Source organism: Penicillium macrosclerotiorum (genome assembly GCF_028827735.1).
Source record: "Penicillium macrosclerotiorum strain IBT 26536 chromosome Unknown utg000001l_segment0_segment0, whole genome shotgun sequence".
NCBI classification, from domain to species: Eukaryota; Fungi; Ascomycota; class Eurotiomycetes; order Eurotiales; family Aspergillaceae; genus Penicillium; species Penicillium macrosclerotiorum.
Window position 1 is genome coordinate 3017826 of NW_026643081.1, and position 24714 is coordinate 3042539.

Below are 24714 nucleotides of genomic sequence, written 5' to 3' on the forward strand. Positions count from 1 at the left end.
AACGAGATCAATTGCTTGGAATTATCTCCTCCCCAATCCATACCAACCGCTGGCCATAGCTCCTTTCGGGTAGTCTGTCCGGTACGATCGGAACCAGGGGAGGGTGTACAGGCTATACACATTCGATGTCTCCATAATGCTCTGTATATCCTTCGGTCCTCCGTCATATGTCTCCATCAAAGTGCATCACCCTGTTATGCATCGGAAGACAAGGCGGATATCGGTTGTCGGATTTCTGCCTAGCCGATCATGTATCGAAGATCCTAGTCTTGGTCATCAGTCAACATCGCTGACCAGCTAGCTCATGGACTATCTCGGCTGTGGACTCCCTGGACTGGTGAATTCCAGTAAACCACACTCCTCACAACAATACCTGCCCGCGGTTAAGAAACGGCCCCCATTACTTCCGGGGGCCAAATCTGCCCGAGCCCCGAGCCTTTAGCTCCAGCGCCGTGTAAATCCTTCGCATATGAACAGAGACATACAAAAACGAAAACAAAAACAAAAACAAAAACAAAAACAATAGTTTTCATTCTTCTCATATTGCTCAGTCGCAACTAAAACATCTCTATCACTTCCCCACCAAAACCTTGAGCTAGGCAGAGTCAACCCCCTGGAATCTCGTGCCTCATCGAAAAGAGAGCCCCGTCAAAAGGCAAATCCCCCAAAAATAAAGCCTACTAGCTTCTAGCTCAGAATCCCCAAACCCGTAAACTCAAAATCCAGAAACGCCGCCCGCACCGAATATCCCTACAGCGGTTAGCGCCCATAACCTACTCTCCCCCAACCACGCCAACCACTACGCTAGACTACCCCTGGTCCGAGTCTGAAGTCATATTTCTTTTTCGGAAAGTAAAAAATAAATAAAAGGATCGACCGATGATCATACAACCAACGATCTCACACGGGGGGTATCCTAACCCCAAAAAAAAAAGAAATTGAAAAAGCCAAATATCTAGCCGCCCCCAAACCGCCCCCCTCCTCCAATCCCAGTCCCAAATCCCCAGAAGGTCACAGCGCAGGGATGTGTCAGGCCCGCTGGTGAAACACGACCTGTTCGTCACAGCTGCAACCTGTGCGACCGAGGGTCGATCTCTCGCCCTGGCCCTGCACCAGGATCTTAGCGACCTTTGCGCTTGAACGTCTTGGGTATAACCCCCGGGCTATGATCGTCCACGGGTCTCTGGCTTTTTTTGGAGAACGGAAGAGCACCGGATGCCGGGGATGGCTTTGGCGGTGGCTGATTTAGAGGCCTTGAAAGGGGGTGCTTCTGGGTTGGGTAAGAGAGCTGATCATATTGGTACTGACGATGTCCATCATCTTCTAAGGGAAAGCTTGGGTTTGGGGGCATCTTCTGTCTTCGGCCCTGGGAATTGACTGGGTTCCATGGTGTATAGTGTATAGTTCTCCTAGTATACAATACACTGTCCTCTGATACATTCGTATAATTACCTTTATCGACCATACTTATGGAATTCTTTGGGGATGTACTCTGCACTTTCAGCATGTATACCTCCACATGTATACCTCCACATGTATACCTCTACTACTTACTACTATACATTCTCCTGACTCGATTCTCGTGAAAGCGATGTGGAGTTAATGTCCGTGTGGAAACCGTTACCGCGATTCTCGCATTGCCGTCTCCATTGTACTCCGACGTACATGATTCCACCAGTGGGCTTCAGCTTATGTCCAACACTCCAACCTCCCCCCCCCCCTCCGTTCTTCCTCCGTATGGAGTAGCAATCTGAGGTCATAGTCGTTCCTGGCCTTGACCTGTCACGCCCGCCATCCTTGATCTCCGATTCCTGATTCCTTCCATGCTACGGCGTTCTCCGTTCACCACGGAGACACATTACTATATTCTTGCTAGAGCCTTTCTCAATTCACGGGGGGCCGGACGTGATGAGTTGAGGAGTTGCATGGTCGTCGGTGAGACCTAAGGTTTTTGGGCTTTAATTAGGGTCCTGCCTGTTTGGGCAGCTCCCCATTCGCATGGACGAGACCTTATGCGGCTTTCAACTGGGACTTCGAACTATGCGACTCTATCGTTACCAGCCCCCCTTATTCCGCCCATTCCTCTCATCCTTTCAGGACCACGGAATACTCTCAGGTCTTCATCAATGATGACGCGCTCCCCCCTCCCTCTCTAATCGTCCCGCAGCCACCAAAGTGACCAGCATGCATTGCCGTTTATGGTCGGGCCCCGTATTCATCGTGATGCCCGCTTTCGAGGGCCCTACTACGCTTCGGAGAATCCCCCGACACGGCTCCATAATTGATTACTTCTTTCATAATCCTGGTCTCTTGGATTCTCCAATCATCATTCACTTGGAAAGTAGGCTTGAGTAGGGACGGGGGGAGGGGTGATGTTTCTTTGACCATTTTTGGACGCGCTACTGCTAAGAACTCCTAACCAGGTATACTCCATGTACTCTGCCCTCCATCCTAGATCCCATATTCTCGAACCTGCGCCGGGTAGGTCTGTTCTCGCTATGCCCTATTTTCTTCCCTGCTTCTTCCCCGGCTCGCCCACTTGCCGAAACCCAGCCTTCCGAGGGTCGGTCGATCGTTTCAGACCCTGAAATGTGAGTGACAATTTTGGTCGGGTAGACGGAAGTCCGGTGCAACCACATATCCTCCTTAGAGGCCGCGTGGGCGGTCACACTAATGGTAGATCCTAGGATGATCGGCCTCAAAGTGTGGTTACGGGGCAAACGTCTCCCGGCAATTGTTTCTTCCAGCCCACGCAGCCTAATCCTGTAGTCCTCTATCATAGTTTGCTAATCTACCGGGGTGTGGACAAGGATTCTGTCTAGAAAGAGGGGGAAAGCCGTGCGTGAGCAGGGTATGTCGAACGGTCAGACCAGAATTCGAGATGGGCTTGAGGTCAGACTGGGCTCTGGGATTATTCGGGCTTGCGAAGCCTCCATTTCTTCGCCGTTCGTTATTGGCCCTACAGTCGATCATCCTACGGTTGCATCTTGGCCATGGCTGACGAGGGTGAGTGAGTGGGTGGGTGGATGGGTGTCGGCACATGGTGTCAATGGATGCCATTGGGTCGGTTTCCCAGACATCCTGAGTCTGGATGGGCAGTGCAGCTTTTGTATATTTTTGGGAAATCTCAGGGATATCCTGTGGCAGTGGGCTGTTTGTTTGGCTGGAAAAGAAAACGCCCCCGGCGCTTGCCAAGTATATACATCTACAAAGTATCCGGGTACATCTCACCCCGCCTCATCCAGCCGTTATAGAGAGTGTCCCGAGTACAGAAGATCCGGGTTGTACCTGTCATACTCTGCACAGCTGGTCCAGTAGGCAATGCAGCCAGGAGAGGGCAAAAAAAAAAGAAAACGACACGGCTGCTGGACTCTTGATACACCAAACAAGGTGCATAACGGGAGGGTTGTCACCTGGTCTCGTCCAGATCTGAATCTCGCTGCCCGCTTACAGCCGAGATTTTGTACGACACGTCGTACGACGCTGGGATCAGAATAGGATACTAAAACGGGAGAGCAGCAACTGCTGTGGTACATCGCTTGCTCCGGCTAACAGAGGGGGAAGATATATCCCTTAGAGCCTCGGCCTACGTTATTGGAGCCGTTGGGAATGGCATCAAAGGCTATGACGATGGTCATGCAAGTGGACTCTTTCCGCATATTTCAAGCAAGTAGAGAATTCTCCACATGGGAATGGTAGAGCAGTAAATCCTTTCTCTCGGTGTACATATCATCCCACCTGCAGAGAGTCAAGATAAAGCGAAGACAATGCGGCCGTCATTCTCACGAGCGGTCTGTGCATTGGCATCTTCGATTGTTTCCTCCTGTGGACCGAACAGGGTGATGTTCTCGTGTTCGAAGCGCCCACTGGGTCGGACTCTGCATCACCTGGGCACACAGGACCGAGCAAGACGTGATACATCGCACCCATCACCCCCTGTTGTCTTTTGTCTTTTCAAATCGCCTGGGCTTTCAGGCTCACAGGGCTCCCACGGACCGCGTTCTTGGAGAGGCGGGGAGCATATCGAGCCTTCTGGGGACACGGATACAAGCCACCCGCCACCTGGCACCCGCTCGGATGCGCGGGGTTCAGGATGGAGAACAATCGCAGATGTGGGCGAGATGCCAACCGTTGAAACAAGGAAACAGCGCCACGGAGATCTGTCCGCGCGGTTCGCTGAATTGGGCCAGGGTCTAGCTGCAGTAGTGATTTGGGGACAATCCAATTCCCGAAGGGCTCCAGGCGGGGGGAGCGGCGCCTTCCGGGAGAGGTTGAGCTGTGGGATGAGATGCGAGATAGTCGGTTTACTTTAGGGATCTACGGTTCGGGATAGTCTATTAGAGAAGCGGTGAACAGCATGAACCGGTGAATCTGGATTCGAGCTTGGAAAGGTGTGTAGCACTGCAGTGGTGACGGAGAAAAAAAATGGGGCCCCTCGCGTCGAAGTATAACCGATCTCCGCCAAACCATGCGGAGTCAAGACTCGCCGCAGTTGGGGTAGGGTCGCTACGAGGGAGATCAAAATGGCAACCTGGGCAAACATTTCTTGAAAAGCAAAAGGAAACGACCGAGTGTCTGTGCAGCCGTCAGCCATCAGTCATGAAGGGTTGCAACGTGTCAGTGCTCGGTCGAATCGAGGATGGAGGACGAACTTGGTCGAGGTCCCTGGTTCCTGTTCCGAACCCGAGCAAATCCATCATTTCCAGTTGCACTTTGTTAGGACGGAGGTCTGTCATTGTCGTGTGGTGACTGGCTGGGATTCACGAGGATCGTGAAATATCGAACCAATCGTCCCCTCAACTATCCCCACCGCCGCAGATGAGGCGCAGTGTCGATCAGTCTTGTCTGTCTCCTTCTGCATGCAAGGCCTCTGTCCAATCCGTGCTCCGCGGTTGGAGAGGACGGAGCTGTGTGTAGGTAAAACTCGGCATCCGGTAAGATCGCGAGGGTGCATATGGAACTCCAAGTATACAGAACCGCCATTGGATAATCGACAGGGCGAGCAAAGGAGGCGAGGAGTAAGAAAGTGGTATAGCGGTGCATGTCTAGTTGCTACGCTTTTGCCTTCTCTTCTTTCATGCAGTGAGAGTCGCTAGCAAACCAACAATCCTCCTGCGGAGGTATAGAGGGGGCCCGCTATACCCCGTAGAACTAGCAATAGGGCTCTCGGATTGTGACCGTGAGACAAACGCAGGAGGCGAAAGGAGGGAGTCAATGCAACGAAAAAGGGCCCCCAACAAGAGCCCAGCCAGATTAGAGTTGGCCGGAGAGAGAATATGCCCAACGTCGCCCAACGATTGGCATGCAAAACCTCCGAGGCTGGGGCTGGTGATCTGCGGCGGAAACGCCCGGTGGTCGATCTGCATGACACTGAGAGCATCATGGAGTGGGCCAGCAGGGCCAGCAAAGTCCGTCTGACCAGTATGGCCAGCCATATCCAGCTCCATTGGTGCAACCCGGGGGCGGAGGGCTAGCGACACAGCGCGAAGAAACCATCGCCTGCACGAGGATCGACCTGGCTCCAGTAGCCAGTCTCCAGACATCCGAGATACACTAATGCCGCTGCGAAGATGCTAAGCTGCAAGCGAAGTTGCAGGGAGGGCACCAACAGGAGCAGGAGCAGGAGCAGGAGCCGACTCCAGAATCCAGGAGTATTTCCCTTCAGGGCCCTAGTGGGCTCCGATCTTGACTCTTTCCGTCTTCTGGTCCGATCCGAACAGAATGCGCATCCTGTCGGATCGCCCTCCCAAGAACCCAAGAACTTTCTAGCTACGGCATGGGGGCCTCTCTGCAAGCGCCTTCATCTTTTGCCTCGTCTGATCGACAAGAATCATTCACAGAGGACAGAATCGCGCCTTGCTCGATGCAGCCTCGTCACACTATGGCAAACGATTCAGCGTCAGCAACCTCCACTATTGTTTCGTCAGCATAGCCGATAATCATTCTTGTCCGAATGTGAGGAAGTTGCGCCCCCGGAGGATGAGCCATTCCTTTGCTCCTCATCTCCGATCCTCACTTGGCGCTGTCGTCTTGTTCGCTGATTGATTTTCCCCTTCTGCCCTCCTTCCAACTACCGAGGTGATGGGCGATGGGATGAGTGGAGAAGGCGGGAGCACGGACACGGGGTGGCCGACACTGCATGGAGCCAGAAAGGAAGAAGAAGTTGGCCCGGAGGCTCGCGGTGGGTGAGCCTTACTCCACCAGGGCGATGATACCCGGTCAGGCAGGTCCTGGACTCTCTCCTTCACACCTCCTGGTCGCTGAATACGGAGCTTGCCCGCTCAGATCCCGCTCGCGCGCTCCTGAGACAGCGGGAATGTAGTATGCGACCGATCGTGTTGCATTAGGTGTCGCGATGACGCCAGAAACTTGATTCTCTGGAATCCCATCACACATACACGGGGCAGGATCCGGCCGGACAAAGTGTATCGGACAGGAAGAGGAGGGCGGGAACGAGAGGCCGTCTGTACTCGGGATGATGGATCGATTGATCGTAAAGGCTCCGTCTCTTCCCCCACCCCGGATGAATCAACGATGATGGGCTCTACAATATTTTGCAGAACGTTGAGGGGCTTTCTATAGAGCTAAGGCGTACGACCGGATTGAAGCTTCTTGTTTCCCTCGTCCCCCGGTAGTCCACAGTGCGATCGGCTAAAGTCGAAACGCCGAGGATGATCGACGGCGTCGTGGTCTTGGCATCGAAAATACCAATCAGACTATACTTGCTCTGTGCTTTTGTATGAAAGTTGTACTGGCGATTTAGATTTTCTAGCAGACAGAACTTAGTCCAGATATATTCACATTCGAGTCATCAGGACTGAAGTCATAAACTGAATCAACCTCAAGAGTTGTCATGTTGTCCCTGTACATACTGATATATATCTATCCGAGTATGTACCAGTCTGAAAAAACATTAAGAGCAGCGCACATCACTTGAGTAGCAACATAAAGTTCTATCTGTTTCTAGAAGAATTGGAGCATATAAAGACATGAATTAAAATTGGGTATTTGCAGAGCGCTACATTAACCATGACATTTGACATTTGAGCCCAGAACATGAGCAACAGTATCCTTGCAGCAACATAATCGAGCTGGTGGCTACCTACCACATAATCAAAAGACCGTACCAAAGAAGACCCATATAACTCCAACAAAAGATTTAAGATTCACATGAGTAGTAAAACGCATTCGAGATTTGTCAGGATCAGATCAGGCATGCACGCCAACCTGGGAGTTGCCTTCGAGTCGTCCGGACTTGAGGGCTTTCATGGTACGAATGGCCTTGCCAAAGTCGAGGTCTTGGTAGTCCTTTGGCATGTGTTCACCGCTATAAATGCACAGCACCCTCATGCCTGGCCTATAAACCAGCCCACTGAGAAGCTTTGGTGTGACAAGGAAGTACTGCCCGCCGTCACTGCCACCAGCAGGATTCGCCTCGTCCGTATCAGCGGAGTTGCTCGTGCTGCAGGCAATCTCGACCAAGCGGCCGTGGACCATGCGCTCATTCCGTGGGTCCATACCCTGATTAATCTCGTCGACGACACGGAAAGGAGAGGCAGAGAGTGACTGCAGTGCCATGAGATAGAATATTGTACTGACGGCGCGCTCGCCACCAGATTGGCGGTGGGAATCCAAGATTGAGAGCTGCTCATGCTCGCGGAACTTGACATGGATTTGAATGGACCATTGATCGAACTCGACACCTCCAGGCTCGCCACTCAACCCAGGCTCGGCTTCCACTTTGTCAAGGCTGACTTGGCCCGCACAGCCAATGCGCGCGAACGAGTCAGAGAAGGCGTCACTGATTTTACTGATGAGCGTGTCCAGTTTTGGTTCCCACAGCGCGCGGATTTCCTGGATGGCTCCATCGAGGTCAGTCAACCGAGCATGGAACCCAGCCAATTTCTGCTGCAGCTTCTGAATCAGGCGTTCTCGGTCTTCGAATTCCTTGATTAGGTTGTGACTTCCTGTGTGGGTCAGCTCTAGGCGTGCGTTTTCTGCGTCGATGTCGGCGTTAAGGTTGTCGAGGAAGTAGTCCGCTGTACCGAGCATCGCTAGCACTTCTTCGCTGCCAGGCCGGTCTTCAACCTCTTCTTTGGTCTTGTGCGCTTTTCTCATGAGGGTGCGTGCTTTCTCCCGCCCTTCTCTAAAATCTACCATCGCTTGCTTCACCTCCCTACTTTTTTGTTCCAGCATCGACACGCCCTCGCTATGCTGTTGCTTGAGAGTCTTGAGGTCAGAACTGGCTTCCAAGTACCGAATTTCAATCTTGATAAGCTCCTCATAGGTTTGGCGAAGCGTCTCAGCAGAATCCTGGACTGGGTTAGTTATGACTCTACAAATATGAGCTGCAATTAATACGTACAGCATATTTGATAGTTGCCTCCGCTTTTTCAATGGACAGTTGGTCTTGTCGGTCACGAATGTCACCCACACGGTCTCTAACTTCCTCGAAGAGCTTTTGGATGCTTTTCAGCTTGGCTTCCTGTTGGGCTGTAAAGCGAGTTAGTTCATGCAGGCCCCGCAATTTCGCAAAAAAGACTTACCAAGCTTCTCGGGGATAGCTCGATATTGTGTATATGCAGTCTGCTTGGCAGCCTTTTCACTTTCGATGGCTCTCTAGAGAAAAGATCAATAAAATGAACCAGCGTCTAAACCTTTGCATCGGACAATTACCATTGCTTCTTCGTTCAGATCCCTGCGCCTTTTCAGCTCAACCATGGTGGCCCTCTCATCATTCATTTGAGCTGAAACTTCAGCCATTTGCTGTTTCCAGGCTCCGATGTTCTGAAGATACTGTTGCTTGAGAGATGCATCTACCGGCTGTGCTGTCCAGTATCTGGCTGGTCGAACCTGTCTGACGCGAGTTGAGGAAGCGTTGTATTCCTGACGTCGAGTCACTTGGTAACTCTGCTTTCCAGACACCCAGCAAGAGATGTTTCCACTCTCCATTTCATTGTACCTATCTTCTGAGATATCATTGAGGCCAATGGGTGTTTGATGGAGCCGATTCTCGAGGCAAAGGGCGGCAAGCACTGGACCGGGCCCATTGAGAAAATCCTTGGCCCAGCCGTCAAATCCCAGCCTTTGGAGTTCACTCTGTGGCAATGGAGATCTAATGGAATCCAACGATATGGAACAGGTCTTGATACTGATATCATGAAGTTTGAGTTGTCCGTTGAGTGCTCTTTGTAAGGTGCGAAAGTCGCTCCTGGACTGAACAGTGAATGCTGTGAAATCATTCCTTTGGAGTAGAGTCTCGATGGCATCGGCGTATTTGGGGTTGGCCACAGAGCAAGTGACGATTGGCGGACCAAATACCTCCATTTCAAATAAGTGCTGATTTTGCTGTACCCATCGATAAGCTTTAAGGCTGTCGTTAGATAATCTCTGTAGTTTTGCTTCTTGTTGACCTGATTGTGAATCCAAATGTTCCATGGCCTTCTGAGAGTCTTCAATAAGCCTCTTGAGTTCGAGTTCTTTCTCCACAAGTGGCTGCCGTCTGGTAAGGATCTCACTAGCTTGAGATTCCAGTTCGCGTTTATCGAGACGATTCTCTCGCTAGAGAAAAATCAACACACGCATTCAATCATCCCAAATTGACGGATAAATAACTGACCAATTTCTCATTATAAATGTCAGGATCAAACTCTATTGCCTCCTCTTCTTGTTGACGCCGCAATTTGTGAATGGTAGTCTGTACAGTGCTTGCTTGGGCTCTGTGTGTCTGGCCGCTCTTCCGTTCGGCCTCGATCTGTCCAGCGAGATCCTTGATCGCGCCCTCTAGCTCTTCAATTTTGTCACCGCTGGTTTTTGCTTCCTGTGAAAGCTGGTCGAAACGCTGTTTGCGGTAATCTCGAACATGGATAATCTGCTCGAGATAGGTCTGCTTGGCCGTGACAGCTCGCATGGCAGGCTCAAGATCGGCTTTGAGCTGTTCGTGCTCTTGTTCGACTCGAGCTTTTCTGCTCCTGATTTCTTCGAATGCTCTATGATGCTCCCTGTATTCCACGAGAGGCCGGCAAAATTCCAAAAGCTCCACTTTCTGTTTGACTTGGGCCCTCTCGCGCATTCTCTCCACGTCAGCTCTTTGGTCTTCTTGTCGACCCTCTAGATTTGCTAGTGTTTCTCTATCGCCTTGGTTGCTCATTTGAAGCTCTTTTTGTTTGGACCGGAGGTCCCTTAGATGTTCATGCCATTTCTCCATCTCACGCCCTCCTGCAGCTTTTTGGGTGGACAACAAAAGCTCAACGGGTGAAAGTGCCGCAAACTCAGCAACTCTATCCTGAGGCAGGAACTGGCAAAGATTATCGACTTGGATTGCAAACTCCCGCGCGAGCTCTTGCACCTTGGATCTGGAGGCGGATGCCCCGTTGATGGTGAATGAGCTCTTGTTACCGTCTCTTTTGATGTTTCGACAAATCACTATATTGCGAGAGACCTTGGGTGGACCTGCAAGCTCAATCTCGATGGTAGCCTCTCGACATCCGTGTTTGACAAACTCTCCAAGGTCTTTGGCGCGTCCTAAAAGCTATTGGACAGATATAGAGTCAGCTATGTAGAAAAAAACTACAGGATACCCAAGTAGCCAGCAGAGAGAGCCACCATACCTGAGGGGACCCCCCAAGGCCTAAACATATTGCGCAGACCAATGTGCTTTTGCCTGTTCCATTAGGGCCAATCACCATGTTGAGTTTAGGCCCTGGATGGAACTCGGCAGAATTGTAAGTCACAAAGTCCGTGACTTTGATGCGCACGATCGCACCAGGCCGATAGCCACCAGGTCCAACTTCATGGTGTACCTTCACTGCGGCAACGGAGCGCTGGATTGAGTCTTCGGAGCTTGAAGTCGAATCACTATCGTTGACATCGTCATGATCAGCTGTTGATTGTTCCTGCGCGGGGTTTAGGCGAGGGCGCTTGCTGCTGGGCGGCGACGCCGAATATTGATGAGTGTCGGCCCCATCACTATCATCTTCCAGTTCACTTCGAGACCGACGGCGTGGACCCGTGCTAAGACGCGTGGGGCGCGTCGACATCGTGACACCTCAGAGTTGTAGCCATGAAAGGTGCAAAGTTGAGGGCATTGATAAGGAACTCAAACGCGCGGGAGACGCGAGGCAAGCGATCAATACTAAACCCCGGCCAAGTAGGCGGTGAAGCCCGGGGATTTCTTTTGCTGCTGCATACGAGGGAAGCAAAGCTACCGCTCACTTTTCAAAGATGCCATCTCCTCAGAATGTACGCCGGCTAGTTCTAACAGCTGCTGTGACATCGATTACTATTGCGAGTACCCTGTATGGAGCGGGGATCAAGACGAATGAGGAGATTTCGGAGGTGAGCAAAGACCTTTACCTTCTCCGGCCAGCTCAGCCCACCTCTCCACATTGCATGCAATGAGTACCAGCCTGGGCTCTTGGTGATAAAATTTGAGAGCTAATTCAATCTTGGTGAAATTTGATACAGAATATGCGCAAGCGCCAAGAATCAACTTTCGACGAAAAAATGACGGCTCTCCAAGGGATGCGTTCAAACCTGACGGCCCGGAAAGGCATGCTCGAGACCCAAATTCGCGACCTGGATGCGAAAATTGAAGCAAAAAAACAAATTAATACGTCAAAACATGATTTGGAGCAGTCACAGGAACGACGATGATTCTATGCGATCCGGCCTCACTTTTCTGGAGGCAAATGACCCTGCATTTGGAATGGCTATCGAATATGGCCATGGAACCTGGCACCTATACTCCTAAAATAGGAGTCCATCGCGTTAACCTGCGATATACTCAATTTTCTGCGTCCCTGGAACATACATGGCCCCAGGTGTAGCATGTAAATGCAAAGGGGCTCAATTGTTTTGTGACGATACACATCCAACCATGCGAGTATCACCTGCATACTGCAGCGGATCAACTGAGAGCAGTTGAAGGAAAGATATGCGACTTGTCTGCACGGTCGACATGAGAGTATACGTTGTGAGATGGGTTTTGAGTCACCACGGTATATTATGGCTCTCGTGAGCTCGATGCATTTGGAAAGCGCAGGTAGCTATCCACTTCGAAAAGAGACTCATTGCGTATAATATTTTAAAAAATTGTATATATGCATTGTCCGAATAGTGTGTGGCCATAGCGCCGGGATTTGCTGCCAGGCTAGTTATATATACGTATATCGGGCCTATATAGCTAACCGACATGCCTCGTTTGGACATCAGGCATCTATAGGTAGTCATAAGCCTGTATATCTCAACAGATGTCAAGAATGGTTAGACGTCCAGACCCAAACTCTCCAAAAGAGCTTCAAGCTTTTCCAGGAGAATCTGATAATTCATGGCGTCCTCATCGAATTCATCCTCAACGAGTGCACCGTCTAGAGTCCGAATTTCCCGGATGTATCCCTGTGGTTGCGGTGAGTGCCCATTCTGTCCAGTCATTAAATCTTTGGTCCCAGAAACATTGAATGCCTCGAATTTCTCGGCCACATCTTCCATGTCTTCCGATGGGACGGATGCATCGCCGTTTTCTGGTGGCGCCTGTTCTTCCATCATCTCGTCCAGACCAGCATCATCGAACCGCAACCGAAATCTCTCTCCAAGATAAAATCGGATGTCATCCACCAATTCAATGGAATCAGTCTCTTGTCTTGCCTGGATACGAGCCGCCGATTCTTGAATCAATTCAGCAAACTCAGGCAAATCGATATGAGCTTCCAAACGATATGCGAGAAATCGGGCAGCGAATGTTTCCAGACGTTGGACTCGGGTCAACCAAGCAGCACGCATGATTGCATAGACATCGATGTCATCTTCGTCACCAGTCCCTCGGGTTCTCGCCGCTTCGGCTTGGGACATACCGCCACTGCCCAGGGTGCTAATGACAATGGCCGCCTTTGTCTTCAGCTTTTCAATGAATAGCATATCGGCTGCGAACAAAACGTCGACGGCAATTTCTAGGGGAAAATCCGCCCGTTCGGTGTACAAAAAAGTGAGGATAATTTCCAAAACATCAGGCGCGCAGTCGACGTCGATGATGTGCAATTGATCCTTGACATGCGCCTCCCGGAATGAGGACATGAACATGGCCTGGAAAAATTCCGAACGTAGGAGCATGGCCCGGTGGCAAGGGAACAAGGTTGATTTCGGGGCTTCGTCCGCTGAGCCCTCAGCCTCTTCCGGCAATTCATCTGCACGGAGAAGAATATCTGCAAAGATAGGGTTATTGCGGCGCCATTTCACATCATCTACTTTGGAAGTTTCAACGTCAATCTTGTTTCCAAGCACGTGTTCTCGGAACCAGGCCTCCAACTGGTCCCGCCCTTTGGAAAGCTCCTCTGTTCGGCGCTGCCTAGCGAGTCTCCGATCCCCGCTGTCGAGGATGCTGCCTACGAGACTTTCAATCTCCAAGTATTTCGAGATCTTGTCGATCCCTGTAAAGACCTCGGACTCGGTAAAACCTGTCCCAGGTCCACTCCGAAGCTCCCTCGGAGCTTCACCCAAGTATAGGTACCTAATAGCAGCTCCAAATGCTGCTGGAGGAATTGTACTCGGAAGTTTCCAGGTTGTCGTATCGGAGGCAGCTGCAAGCTTGTCTCGAAAATATGGGGATCGGGCCGCCAGGATCAACTTATGCAAGGGAAGAGACTCGTCAGCGGCCGTCACAACGATATCGGTGGTCACTGGGGTTTCCCGGGTCAGAAGTGAGGCTATATGAGCTGCGAGGGGTTGAAGGGGGTCGGTCGATTTGGAATAGTCATATTCGAGAAGAAGATTTCGTATCCGGTCATTAAGGGCGTTATATAGACATCTAGGGAAATGAACAGATATCAGCCTCTTTTCAGAGCCTTTGTTGGAAGAACACTAGTCGTATATTTACCGCTCGCCTTGAAATCTATCTCGTTCGCAGAGCGCGCCCGATTCCAATAACAACTGTGCAACTTCATAGTGTCCACAGAGACTGGCCTATGTAAGGATATATTGCGGTTACACCATATTCGGCTGGACCGGTTCAGAGGCAATGTCCTTTTCAACACTTACTAGAATCAAGGGTGTATAATCATATAGATCCCGAGCATTCACATTGACACCCTCGGTGATTTTCTCCTGACACACTTTCAGATCGCCCCTCCGGCAGGCACTGCACAAGTCCCGGAATGGCTCACTCAAGTCTAGTGGGTTATCGTCCTTGATGGTGCCTTCTTTGATGAGTTTCTGCTCATTGTGGAGGCTAATTTCCAGCTGGTCCTTGCGCAATACTGTCCTCTCTGCCATTGTCTCGTCCACAAATATGGCTTGCCACTTCGTGCATAAAGAGGAGCAACTCAACGATGCGGACCCAAACTGCCCACTATCGATAAGACGATCACCTGACCGTTATCGGGGCTTCACGGGGCAACCAAACAGGGAACACAGCAGCCAAATTTATTACAATATACTCCAATTAACCACATTGACGTTGACATTGACGTCGACCGGAAGAAATTGAAGTTGGAAATTCTGAAATATTGACTGTGATTCTGCTTCATTGATTTTAAAATCATTGGATGGCGTTGCGATTGTGTGTTGGACGCGTGGAGCGTCCAACGGTCGGTTCGCCGGTCGCGACCGCCTGCTGGAGTGGGGCAAGCGTCATGACTCCCGTTGCTCAGCAACAACACCACCCAAACACTCAGGATCGCCGAACCTCTAAACCCCATATTGTCTTCAACTTTTCCTCCACCGTTTCTTCAATTCCTCTTCTACTAACCCGACAGAGACTTTTCCGGCTTAACTCGTCCATGCCAATTCCTCACTTCACCTTTTCTTCCCTTCCGACGCCACCCCTTTGATCCCCACTGTTTTGTACAGCAATCTATAGCCATGGCAATTGCTTTGGCTGAGGCGGACAAGTATGAGATCTTGGAGAAGATTGGTAGGTTGAAACAAGCTCTCCTTCTTTTGCTATATCATGCCGGCTTTCTCGAGCCCTGTCACTGACAATATTCTTCTAGGTTGCGGTTCCTTCGGCATCATTCGCAAGGTCAAGCGGAAATCGGATGGATTTGTGAGTCTCGTCTTGAAATGCGATATGTCGGGAGCACAGGATATAGCTGACCAATATTCAGATACTATGCCGCAAAGAGATAAATTACATCAAGATGTCCCAGAAAGAGCGCGAACAGCTCACCGCTGAATTCAATATCCTGAGCTCGCTTCGTCATCCCAACATCGTTGCCTACTACCACCGTGAACACCTCAAAGTGAGCCAAGACCTATACTTGTACATGGAATACTGTGGTGGCGGCGACCTGAGCATGGTTATCAAGAACCTCAAGAAGGTCAACAAGTATGCGGAGGAGGAATTCGTATGGCGTATCCTGTCTCAGTTGGTCACTGCCCTTTACCGCTGCCACTACGGATCGGACCCGGCAGAGGTTGGATCAAACATCCTCGGTGCTCCTCCGAAACCCTCTGGACTTAAGGGAAAACAGGGCCAAGTGACAATCCTTCACCGTGACCTCAAGCCCGAGAATATCTTCCTCGGTAGCGACAACACGGTCAAGCTGGGTGACTTTGGTCTCTCCAAACAGATGCAGTCGCATGACTTTGCATCCACCTACGTCGGAACCCCATTCTACATGTCTCCGGAAATATGTGCCGCAGAAAAATACACTCTCCGATCGGACATCTGGGCTGTCGGTTGCATTATGTACGAGCTCTGCCAGAAGGAACCACCCTTCAATGCTCGCACCCACATCCAATTGGTGCAAAAGATCCGCGAGGGCAAATTTGCACCTCTTCCCGACTATTACTCTCCCGAGCTCAAGAATGTCATTAGCAGCTGCCTTCGTGTCAACCCCGATACCCGTCCGGATACCGCTGCCCTGATCAACCTTCCGATTATCCGTCTGATGCGGAAGGAAAAGGAAGTTGTAGATCTCGGAAAGACTCTGCGCCGACGCGAAGAGGTTGCCGTTCAAAAGGTTCGGGAGATGGAACAGAATCTGGCAAGAATTGAGAAAGAAAAGCAGCAGATGAAGGCCGAGATCGAGAGCACCGTTCGGCGGGAATGGGAGGTTAAGGCCCGGCTGGAGATTGACCGACAAGTCCAGAATGAACTGGATCGACTACGGAAGCGATTTGAGTCTGAAGTTCAAGAGCGCGTTTCTATCGAGCTGGAGAAACAGACGAGAAACAGCAGCAACTCTCGTGAAGAGCTCTTCCGGGCAAGCCTCCATCGTTCACAATCGGGTTCCAGCTCCCAATCTTCTCGAAACAGTGGTCAGGCCTCTCGTTCTTCTGGCGCCACGACCGATGACTCCGACGCACCCTCCAGCACAGATATCAGCCAGCTGTCGCTCGAATCACCCACCTCCAGTAGCAAGAGACCGAGGAAGGAAACTCGCACCCCATTCTGCCGATCGAAGACCGTAGTCGAGTCTCCTGTTGATGTGCAAATGGCCGAGCCATCCCCGATCTCGATTGCTTCTCTCTCTCTTTCACCTCGCCGTACCTCTGCCGCTGGTGGCTCGCGCAACATTTTCGCAGAGGCTGAACGCCAGAAAGCTAAATGGGAACCAACTCTTGCTTACTCCGATGATGAGGATGATACCCCTGACCTACCATCACCCACACGCCCGAAGGTCAAACCCGACCCATTCAAGGCACCACCTCGACCTCTTCTGCGCCAGAACACTGCTGCCCTTATGCAGAAATTGAGCACTCAGCCTCCTCTGTTTCCTTCCAACGGATCCAGACTTCCTCAGGTCTCAGGAGGACCGTCTTCCTCTCAGTCTGATGCGCGAAACAATATGAGCGAGGGTCGGGCTAAGTCCCCTCACCGACGCCTCTCAAAGATTCCATCTTCTGCCAACCTGGCAGCGGATGCTGGATCACCAACTCGCAAGAATTCTTCCAGACAAGCTCCTGGCAAGGCCAACGGAGGCGGAGAAGAGATGTTCAAGGCCGTCATGCAGCGTAACATGGGCGGTCGCACCCTCGTGGAACTCGCCCAGGCTCGCGCTGGTGGCCGTCCCGTTGACGAGTTCAAGAGATGTGCTAGTGATTCTCGTGCTAGTGCTTCCATATCCAGCCTGAAGTCTTCAGAGCGTGAGCCACCTGCTATCTGGGACCCAGAGCGTGACGAAATGCCCAGCCCTTTCCTGGCTCGTGGCAAGAAGGTTATTCGCAACCTTCGCTAAACTGATTACCCTTTCCTTTGTCTTTTCATTTCGCATCCCTCTGGAGCGGCCATTTTTTCATCATGGTGTAATGGAGTTGGGGCTTTGATGGGTTGGAAAATACCTTTGTTTTTTGCCGACCGACTGTCGTTTCGATTCGATTCTTGCGCATACCTCTTTGTTATTTCACGGAGTTTGGCTTGCTATGTTGATGGTAGGGAGCTTTCTGGCGTCCGTTGCAGATTTGAGTGCCTGCCATCCTCTTCCTGTTTCCATGCTTGGCTTTGCTTGACTGGCCTGCGACGACATTGTACTCTCCCGACTCGACTGTGACTTTTTTTTCCTTTGTGACGCCGTGATGCCCTTTTCATTAATTCACTCGGAAGAGGCGTTGTTTGTACATTTATTTGCGTCATCAGACATACACTGGTCATAGGTTCTTTTCTACCGCTTTCAAATAATTTGAATGATGATACTTGCCATTTTTCTTTCTCAAGATATCCAAAATGGTAGAGGAGAAAGAGACGGGAGTGAAGATTCTGATAGCTTGTCATTAATGACTGAATTTTTCCGTTTCAGAAGACGTCAACTGCAATATCGGAACTGGCGAGTAGAGTTCGATCCTCAATTTACGCCCACTGCATCATACAGTACCTCCGACTGTGACTAAGCTTTTTTGAGCTTGATGCAGATTGTTATTGATGTAGATTGCCAGTGAGTTTAGCTCATTATAAGTACGAGAGATAACATCGGCTCCATTCCGATTGAGCAGCGTGAGGGTCTCGCAGATGTGGTTACATCAATTGATGGGAAGAAGACTCGAAGCTCGAGAAACCTAGTGTAAAAAATTTACACCTCACTATCTCCATCATGCACATTAGCCACAAATTCGATTAATAAACGCACGCTTGCAAGGCGAGCAGCGGAGTGAAGAAAACTCTACTTGCCATCATTTCAACAATTTCATCCCCTCCAGGCTGAGAAGTATTCGGACCATTCCTATCTTTGGATGAAATCGTGATTTACTGGCACTTGATATTCACGCTTCGCCCTAATTGTTTCTTCAATTTGCATCTGTACCACAAGAACAAAGCCACTTTAGGAACCGATGCTCGTATTTCAACAAGATGTAACGCCACAGCTCCGGTGTCACTCCGTGAGGCGATATCAGCATTATATGTCTCAAGAGAACTTTGCTCACTCTTCAATTTATGGCTGCTCAGCACAAACGAGAAGGAGAAGGCCATGCTGACGTGGACCTATGGGCGTTTTATGTTCTGGGTTGCACCTTCCTAGGTGGCACCGGCAGACCAGTACAATGCAGTCTGTCCCCGAGTGTGGCTGGAAGAGGATTGCGCACTGTTTACCGCTTCTTGCGTAATTATGTTGGGCCCATTCTTGAAATTTGAAGGTTCATATTGGCACCATGTTGAAGTAATGTTCGCACGCCGTCATGACGTGACTCGTTGACAACCGCACAGAAAGGTCTCGTTTTGAGTACACATAAAGAGTCAATCTCAGCCCCAGCATCGACAAGAATTCTGATTATATTTCAGCCACTGAAACATTATTGCCATTCTATTCCGAATCACTAGCTCCAGTGGGCCTTACCCAGATTCATCCTATAGATTTATCTGAGTTCAATGGTCAAGAAGAAGCCTGAAAGCCGGAGTATGGTTTCGGCTTGCTCTGAAGATGGAATTTAAAATGCTTATCTTCCTACCTGCGCTTCCAATTTACTTTTGCTTTTGCGAGAATTAGAAAACCACAATAGCTCACGTTAGGCTCAAGAATAGGTCGCGTTTTGTAATGAGTGGATCGCAACCAAGAACCATGAGATCCACCTTTCGACGTCATTGTTTGGAACCTAAAAGGCTGACTAGAGAAGGAGGGTATAGTAACCCATGTGCCACCAGGGAGAATGAGCGAGAAAGACGAGAAAAAGAAAGTTTCTTCGCGGAGAATAAGCCGAACATCCACGTTACCCCTAATTGAGTGTCTCGGAGGGTGCATGTGCCGGGAGAAGTCCAAATGGCCCTTCCCTGGGTGGAGGCAGCTCGGCTACTTGCTCTTCCACAGATGTCCATGTCATCTGTACATCTGATGTGATGAGGAAATAAAAGTCTGTTCATCTTTTCAAGATTCCTACAGGCAGCGGAGCCCGAAATAAATTCGCGAAATCACAATCTGGAACCCCGAACAAATCTTCGCAACGTGGTATACCCACGCGTTAAACATTATTCACACTATACACTAAGCTTGGAAAAGTAACGACAGAACCTGAAACCATAGATGGTGGACGTGTGGGTAACTTGTAGGCCATACATACGCATGAAAATAGCAGGTTCCGATCCATCGATCATCGCAAGGAACTGGGTTGAATGCGAGATCGTCGATCCACCTCAGACCCCACCATGAGAAGGCTAGCGATCAAGTTTCCTCCGTAGGTATGATCTACAAGGGTTTCGAAAAACACATTATGAGATTTACTCTTCCTGAAGTTCACTATTGGCTCACTCTTGATTGCCTGGCTCGGATCTTCTTTCGATTGCTGTTAAAACGTACCTTGGGACCCAAAACGGCATGGCTGCTGCTTGGTTCTGTAAACTACTTACCAACATCCAGACCATCCCTTCCAGCAACCATGGGGTCAGAGCTTGGAATCCTCCATGCAGACTCTAAGCTGGAGCCTGAAATCACACCGGTAACGATCTGGTGGGCATGTTGGGCATGCATTTGGACTCTTGCCGTGGTGCTGGGCATGACGTATTTGATATCTCGTCGCAATACGAGTCCTATTCGGATTCGAGGCTTGTGCTTATCGCTGTCTCCCGTCGTTCTACTTCATTTGTACTGGATATCAGTCCAACTGGGCGATATGCCTGGAGCTCTCGTGCCTGGTGATGCCGAACTTTTCAACTATGTCCGGCTATTAACGGCCTGCAGCATTCATCCTGAGCTGGATCTTCAGTCAGAATCGTGAACTCTTTTTGAGGGATACTGGATGATCAAATGGTGAGTATCTCGTTTGATGCGTTTTTGATATCCGTAAGAACTATTGAGATAGACATACTCAAGGATAGCCCTTTGAAGGAATTGTCACTTATGTATATTTTTTCTCGGGGTAGTATAGAACAAATCCGCGGAAAACGACACAACTCGCAGAAATCAAAGAAGTCCCACTTCATATTAGATTCCTTTTTGCCACCCAGAAGCCATTCCTGCTCATTAAGTTAGGAAATAATAGTTCGCGACAAATGATTTTCTAAGTCATTGTAGAACGAGCCGGACCTGATAGTCAGTTTTCTTAGTTTGCGATTATCTCTCTACGCTTAGACTACCTGTGAGCATTTACCCTATATCTGAGCGCGAATTCATGGTCAAATACTATTGCACGGCGATATAATCCTCTTGAAGTTTTCAAGTGTTATACTGACTACTTGCGCTTTCCGCACTCTTTGAATTCTGTCTCTCGTAATATAGCAATGGCTGTTGGGAGGGAACTAAACTTGGGTAGCAAATGGTTTATCCGGAAGCAGAATATAAGTTGCAACTCCAATGGATGGTCACCCACTAAACTGCCTTCTGTTATCATGCTCAGACATACTTGAAAGTAAGCTTTTGTCAAAAAAGCTTCTCCACGGATAATGTACAACCACATCTACCCAGATAATTTGCACATACCGTTTGAGTTCTTATAACCCTCCGCTAGCAAATAATTACCAAGGATTGTCTCAAGTGGCACCGTCATATAGAAAATGTTATCCTTTCCTTTAGGTCTACCTTGGCATGCCAGCTATCCAAAACATAACGCATTGAGGGAGAGAATAAATTCTCAAGGAAGCCGACAAGGAACTCAGAAAACGTCTAGGTCGCTCACTTTATGCATGCTTGTCTGTGAAAATGTGAAATGGATAGATCGACCTCTCAAATGGAGACTGATGCAGTGTGACTTGTTAATAATACCGCATTATCCCAGAAGCGAAGCAACATTTTCTATCCATGATGCGAATAAAAGCCTGATTGGTTTTCTTAAAGGCCCAAAAGTCGTGGTATCACATTAAGATAAAAAATAGTCTTGAATTGCCTCACAAATTGCCTTTCAAAAAACGTTATCGTGGACATCGGCATTCAAAAAAGTGGGATGATGCTTAATTCATTCAGGGAATCATGCTACTGAATAACGTGCAGGATAGTCGGCTGAGTATGCAAAACAGCGAAGTCTTAAGGTAAGGGGTAATAGACACTCAAAAATCGGGAGCTTGCAAGGAAAAAGTCGATTATATGTCTTTCTTTATTGAAAGAGCGCAGTGCTTCTCGTTATTGCAGGGTAAGCTCTCTCAATCCTGCCATCTTGTTGTTGTTGTTGTTGTTGTTGTTGTTGGTGGTGGTGGTGGTGGTGGTGGCGGTGGTAGTAGTAGTTTGAGAGAGAAGAGAGAGCAAATATAACATCTACTTGCGCGTGTTGAATCTTAGCGTGTTTCCTCGGGGAAGAAAGTGCGGCTAGGATGGAAGCGCAAATACTTTTCATCCATCACTGTAATCCCCGACGATCTTCACATGCTCCTGACTAGAACTATTCAGCCAATGACGTCATGGATTCATATCCCTTGCTTGACCCCTTTCTCAGGCCGAAAGAGGTCAAAGTTAGCAAGATACATAGAAAAGCTCTTGAAACTATTGATGGAGTGTAAAGGCCGCATTGATAGGAAAAGATACTCATATGCTGTGCAACTGGACTGATAATCTAGGGGTTGCAATCTTTTTGTACAACAATCCCTGTTTCCCCTGCATGGGGCGCCTGCATTTAGACTTTAAAATAGTATGTAGATCGCACGGCACCCTTTCTTATCATTGGAACTTTTGGGTGTAGTAATTGAGAGCTGGTCTGATTTTAGAAGCATTCCTAAATAGCATGGCGACTTTGCGTAAACGAGCCAGACCTGGATTTTCTCCACACAATGTACAAAACCATCCCTGAGCCCATTCATGCTCGGCATGTCAACAACACATCCACACATTTTGCTTCATCGCAATGGCAAACACTCATCAATGCTCTGACCTCACCGAGGACACCTACCCTCTACATTCTCTAGATGACCACAAATCCAATCGCAGTTTTGTTCACTGGATAATGAGGTTTAATGACGTTCTGGAACCCAATAAGTTGAACTCTGCTCTATCAAGGTTGCTCGACATCGGAGATTGGAAAAAGCTCGGAGGGAGACTCAGATTCAAGGTAAATGGGCTGAAATGAAATCTCTCTATGACGATGATTTCGTGAAGACTAATCGCCTCCATAGAAAAACGGGAGATTAGAGGTGTACTTCCCCAAGTCACCAAAAGCTCAACTCTCTAAGGTATTTTTCACTCACCAAAGCTTTGATATGAACATTGAAGTTCATCCGGTCGCATGTCGGATGCCTATGGAGACAAATGGCCCATCTGCACAACCCGTTATGTCGGATTTTAGGCCTTTCATTGCACGGCCCAACTTCCCGAGTTTGAATGATTTAGTCCAACAGAATCAAGCGATGATTTCCCTACATGTCACTTCGTTTAATGACTCAACCATTATCGGCTTAGCATGGCCCCATGTGTTAATGGATGTTCTAGGTGGCCAGGCCCTACTCATTGGTTGGTCTGCTGTATTGGCGGGCCAAGAAGACCAAGTTCCAACAGTATTTGGAGCACGAGAGGATATTCTCCGAGACAAGGAAGTCATCAGTGACGATGAGACGCAGGAAGCGCTGAAAATTGAACCTAGACGACTCCAAGGAGGAAGCCTGCTGCTGTTTCATCTGCGATTACTATGGGATAGATTTTGGGGTTGCTCTCGAGAACGACGTGTCATATTTCTTCCCAAAGCATGTTTTAAGACATTGGAAGCTCAGGTTCAAGCAGACTTAGCTGAAGTCACGCAAGGGTTTGATACCAAACCTTTCATCAGCGAGAACGATATACTTACAGCATGGGCTGTGAGAGCAGTCGCCTCTGAATCAAATCCCCGACCGATAACGGTGCTTAGTCTTTTAAATGCTCGATTCAGAATCCCCAAGCTGCTGAAATCTACCGGCGTCTTCGTTCAAAATATGGTGATTGCGAGCTTTGCCTTTTTACCAGCTCCAGTCGCTGCTGGATCTATGGGATCAATTGCGCTCAGTCATCGAGAGCATCTTGCGGAGCAAGGTACAGAGAAACAGACTACTGCGTTCTTGAGGAGTGTGATTCAAGATATCGAATCTACAAGACGTCCAAGACTCGCCTTCGGGACGTCAGATAGTGTGACTATTTTAATCAACAATGTTATGAAGGCCAATTTGATGACAACTTTGAACTTCGAGGCGGCGGTTGTCCGCAAAGGAGACGTATCAGATACGAGAAAAAACCCTCCAGGGACTATGACTTCTTACTATAACGAGGCTCTTGATGGAGCATTGGATTTTTTTGATGTTTGTCTGATGCTTGGAAAAGACTACTCTGGTAATTATTGGCTCATGGGAAACTTTTTACCACGGGCTTGGGCGAAGATAGAAGAAGATCTGAAGACATGGTCTGTCGCAAATTTGAACAATTAGAACTTCAATGTATTTCTTGTCAATTCTTCGGCACTTCGAGAATTTCACCTGAGCTCACTCCCAAATCCGTGAACAAAGTGCCTTATACAGCACCCCTCCCAACCCTTCTGGGTTGTGGGTCGCCACACACTAATTCAGAATTTTCATTTCTATGTGTTTGTTGCTTCACTATCTAACATCACCATCAAAATATGCTTAAATTGATGAATCCTATAGGCTGCATCATGCGTTTAGCATGCAAATTTGGCGCCCATTGACATGTACTCCACACTTCATTCAAGAAGGAGTAGGGCCGTATATAGTGAAACACGATATGAGATACGCTCTCTAATTCTCTCAGGAAGAAGGTTTAATTTGCTAGAATCAAAATACGAGTGATCTCAATATACATATCACTCCTAGATTCCTAGAATCGTAGGCGAATCATATATACTAACGAGTTTCAGAACCACACGTTAGCAATAATATAGGTGTTTGAGATAATAATTGATAAAATTACGAAAAGAAATGAGAAGGAAGCGGATAGAAAACGGAAGCGGGTAGGGAAGTAGTGGAAGCCGTATGGAAGATCACCATCACCAGATCCCACATAGTGATCCCAGGCATCATTAGATAGAATATAGGAAACGCGTCAAAACAGGCAGGACTATTCTGTAGATACAGTAGGAATGCATAGAAATTATAGGCAGATAGGCAAAATTGGAAATCTCGGCGTAAATGGAATCTGTGTCAAACTTATTTACACCGCTTCCACATTATGGGTGGGTGTAGGCACCAATTATATGGATCACTTTGTTGATCACCCAAAGGGGCGATTTGTGCGATAAAGCCAGCCAATAAGAGCCACTAATTATAGCAATTTTGCACAAGAGACCGAGGTTGGGGGCTGGATTCACTGGGCTGGTTCATCACAGGTTCAGCAACGTGGGACTAAAGGATGCGGCCCCCAATGATAAGTGGCCGATACTTGATTGATGACGCAT

At 49.0% G+C, this 24714-nt stretch overlaps 7 protein-coding genes across 7 annotated transcripts; 5 read left to right on the forward strand and 2 right to left on the reverse strand.

The window, feature by feature from the left end:
- Positions 1-5276: 5276 nt before the first annotated feature.
- N7462_001021 (uncharacterized protein) lies at positions 5277-5474 on the forward strand (the record flags this gene model as incomplete). The annotated part of the gene is made up of 1 exon (XM_057072747.1): positions 5277-5474. The coding sequence occupies one exon, from the start codon at positions 5277-5279 to the stop codon at positions 5472-5474; it is 198 nt and encodes a 65-aa protein (XP_056939277.1).
- Positions 5475-7209: 1735 nt separating this feature from the next.
- On the reverse strand, positions 7210-11039 carry N7462_001022 (DNA repair ATPase SMC5; the record flags this gene model as incomplete). The annotated part of the gene is made up of 6 exons (XM_057072748.1): positions 7210-8313; positions 8366-8493; positions 8547-8619; positions 8677-9561; positions 9620-10531; positions 10611-11039. The coding sequence occupies 6 exons, from the start codon at positions 11037-11039 to the stop codon at positions 7210-7212; spliced, it is 3531 nt and encodes a 1176-aa protein (XP_056939278.1).
- A 184-nt stretch (positions 11040-11223) lies between these two features.
- N7462_001023 (uncharacterized protein) lies at positions 11224-11655 on the forward strand (the record flags this gene model as incomplete). Its single annotated transcript, XM_057072749.1, has 2 exons — positions 11224-11337; positions 11467-11655. 2 exons carry the CDS (start codon positions 11224-11226, stop codon positions 11653-11655), a joined length of 303 nt encoding a protein of 100 aa, XP_056939279.1.
- A 609-nt stretch (positions 11656-12264) lies between these two features.
- Positions 12265-14265, reverse strand: N7462_001024 (ankyrin repeat and BTB/POZ domain protein; the record flags this gene model as incomplete). The annotated part of the gene is made up of 3 exons (XM_057072750.1): positions 12265-13801; positions 13871-13956; positions 14032-14265. The coding sequence occupies 3 exons, from the start codon at positions 14263-14265 to the stop codon at positions 12265-12267; spliced, it is 1857 nt and encodes a 618-aa protein (XP_056939280.1).
- Positions 14266-14853: 588 nt separating this feature from the next.
- On the forward strand, positions 14854-17174 carry nimA (serine/threonine protein kinase nimA; the record flags this gene model as incomplete). Its single annotated transcript, XM_057072751.1, has 3 exons — positions 14854-14905; positions 14985-15037; positions 15099-17174. 3 exons carry the CDS (start codon positions 14854-14856, stop codon positions 17172-17174), a joined length of 2181 nt encoding a protein of 726 aa, XP_056939281.1.
- Positions 17175-19797: 2623 nt separating this feature from the next.
- Positions 19798-20136, forward strand: N7462_001026 (uncharacterized protein; the record flags this gene model as incomplete). Its single annotated transcript, XM_057072752.1, has 1 exon — positions 19798-20136. The coding sequence occupies one exon, from the start codon at positions 19798-19800 to the stop codon at positions 20134-20136; it is 339 nt and encodes a 112-aa protein (XP_056939282.1).
- A 2052-nt stretch (positions 20137-22188) lies between these two features.
- N7462_001027 (uncharacterized protein) lies at positions 22189-23731 on the forward strand (the record flags this gene model as incomplete). Its single annotated transcript, XM_057072753.1, has 2 exons — positions 22189-22392; positions 22457-23731. 2 exons carry the CDS (start codon positions 22189-22191, stop codon positions 23729-23731), a joined length of 1479 nt encoding a protein of 492 aa, XP_056939283.1.
- Between the last annotated feature and the right edge of the window lie 983 nt (positions 23732-24714).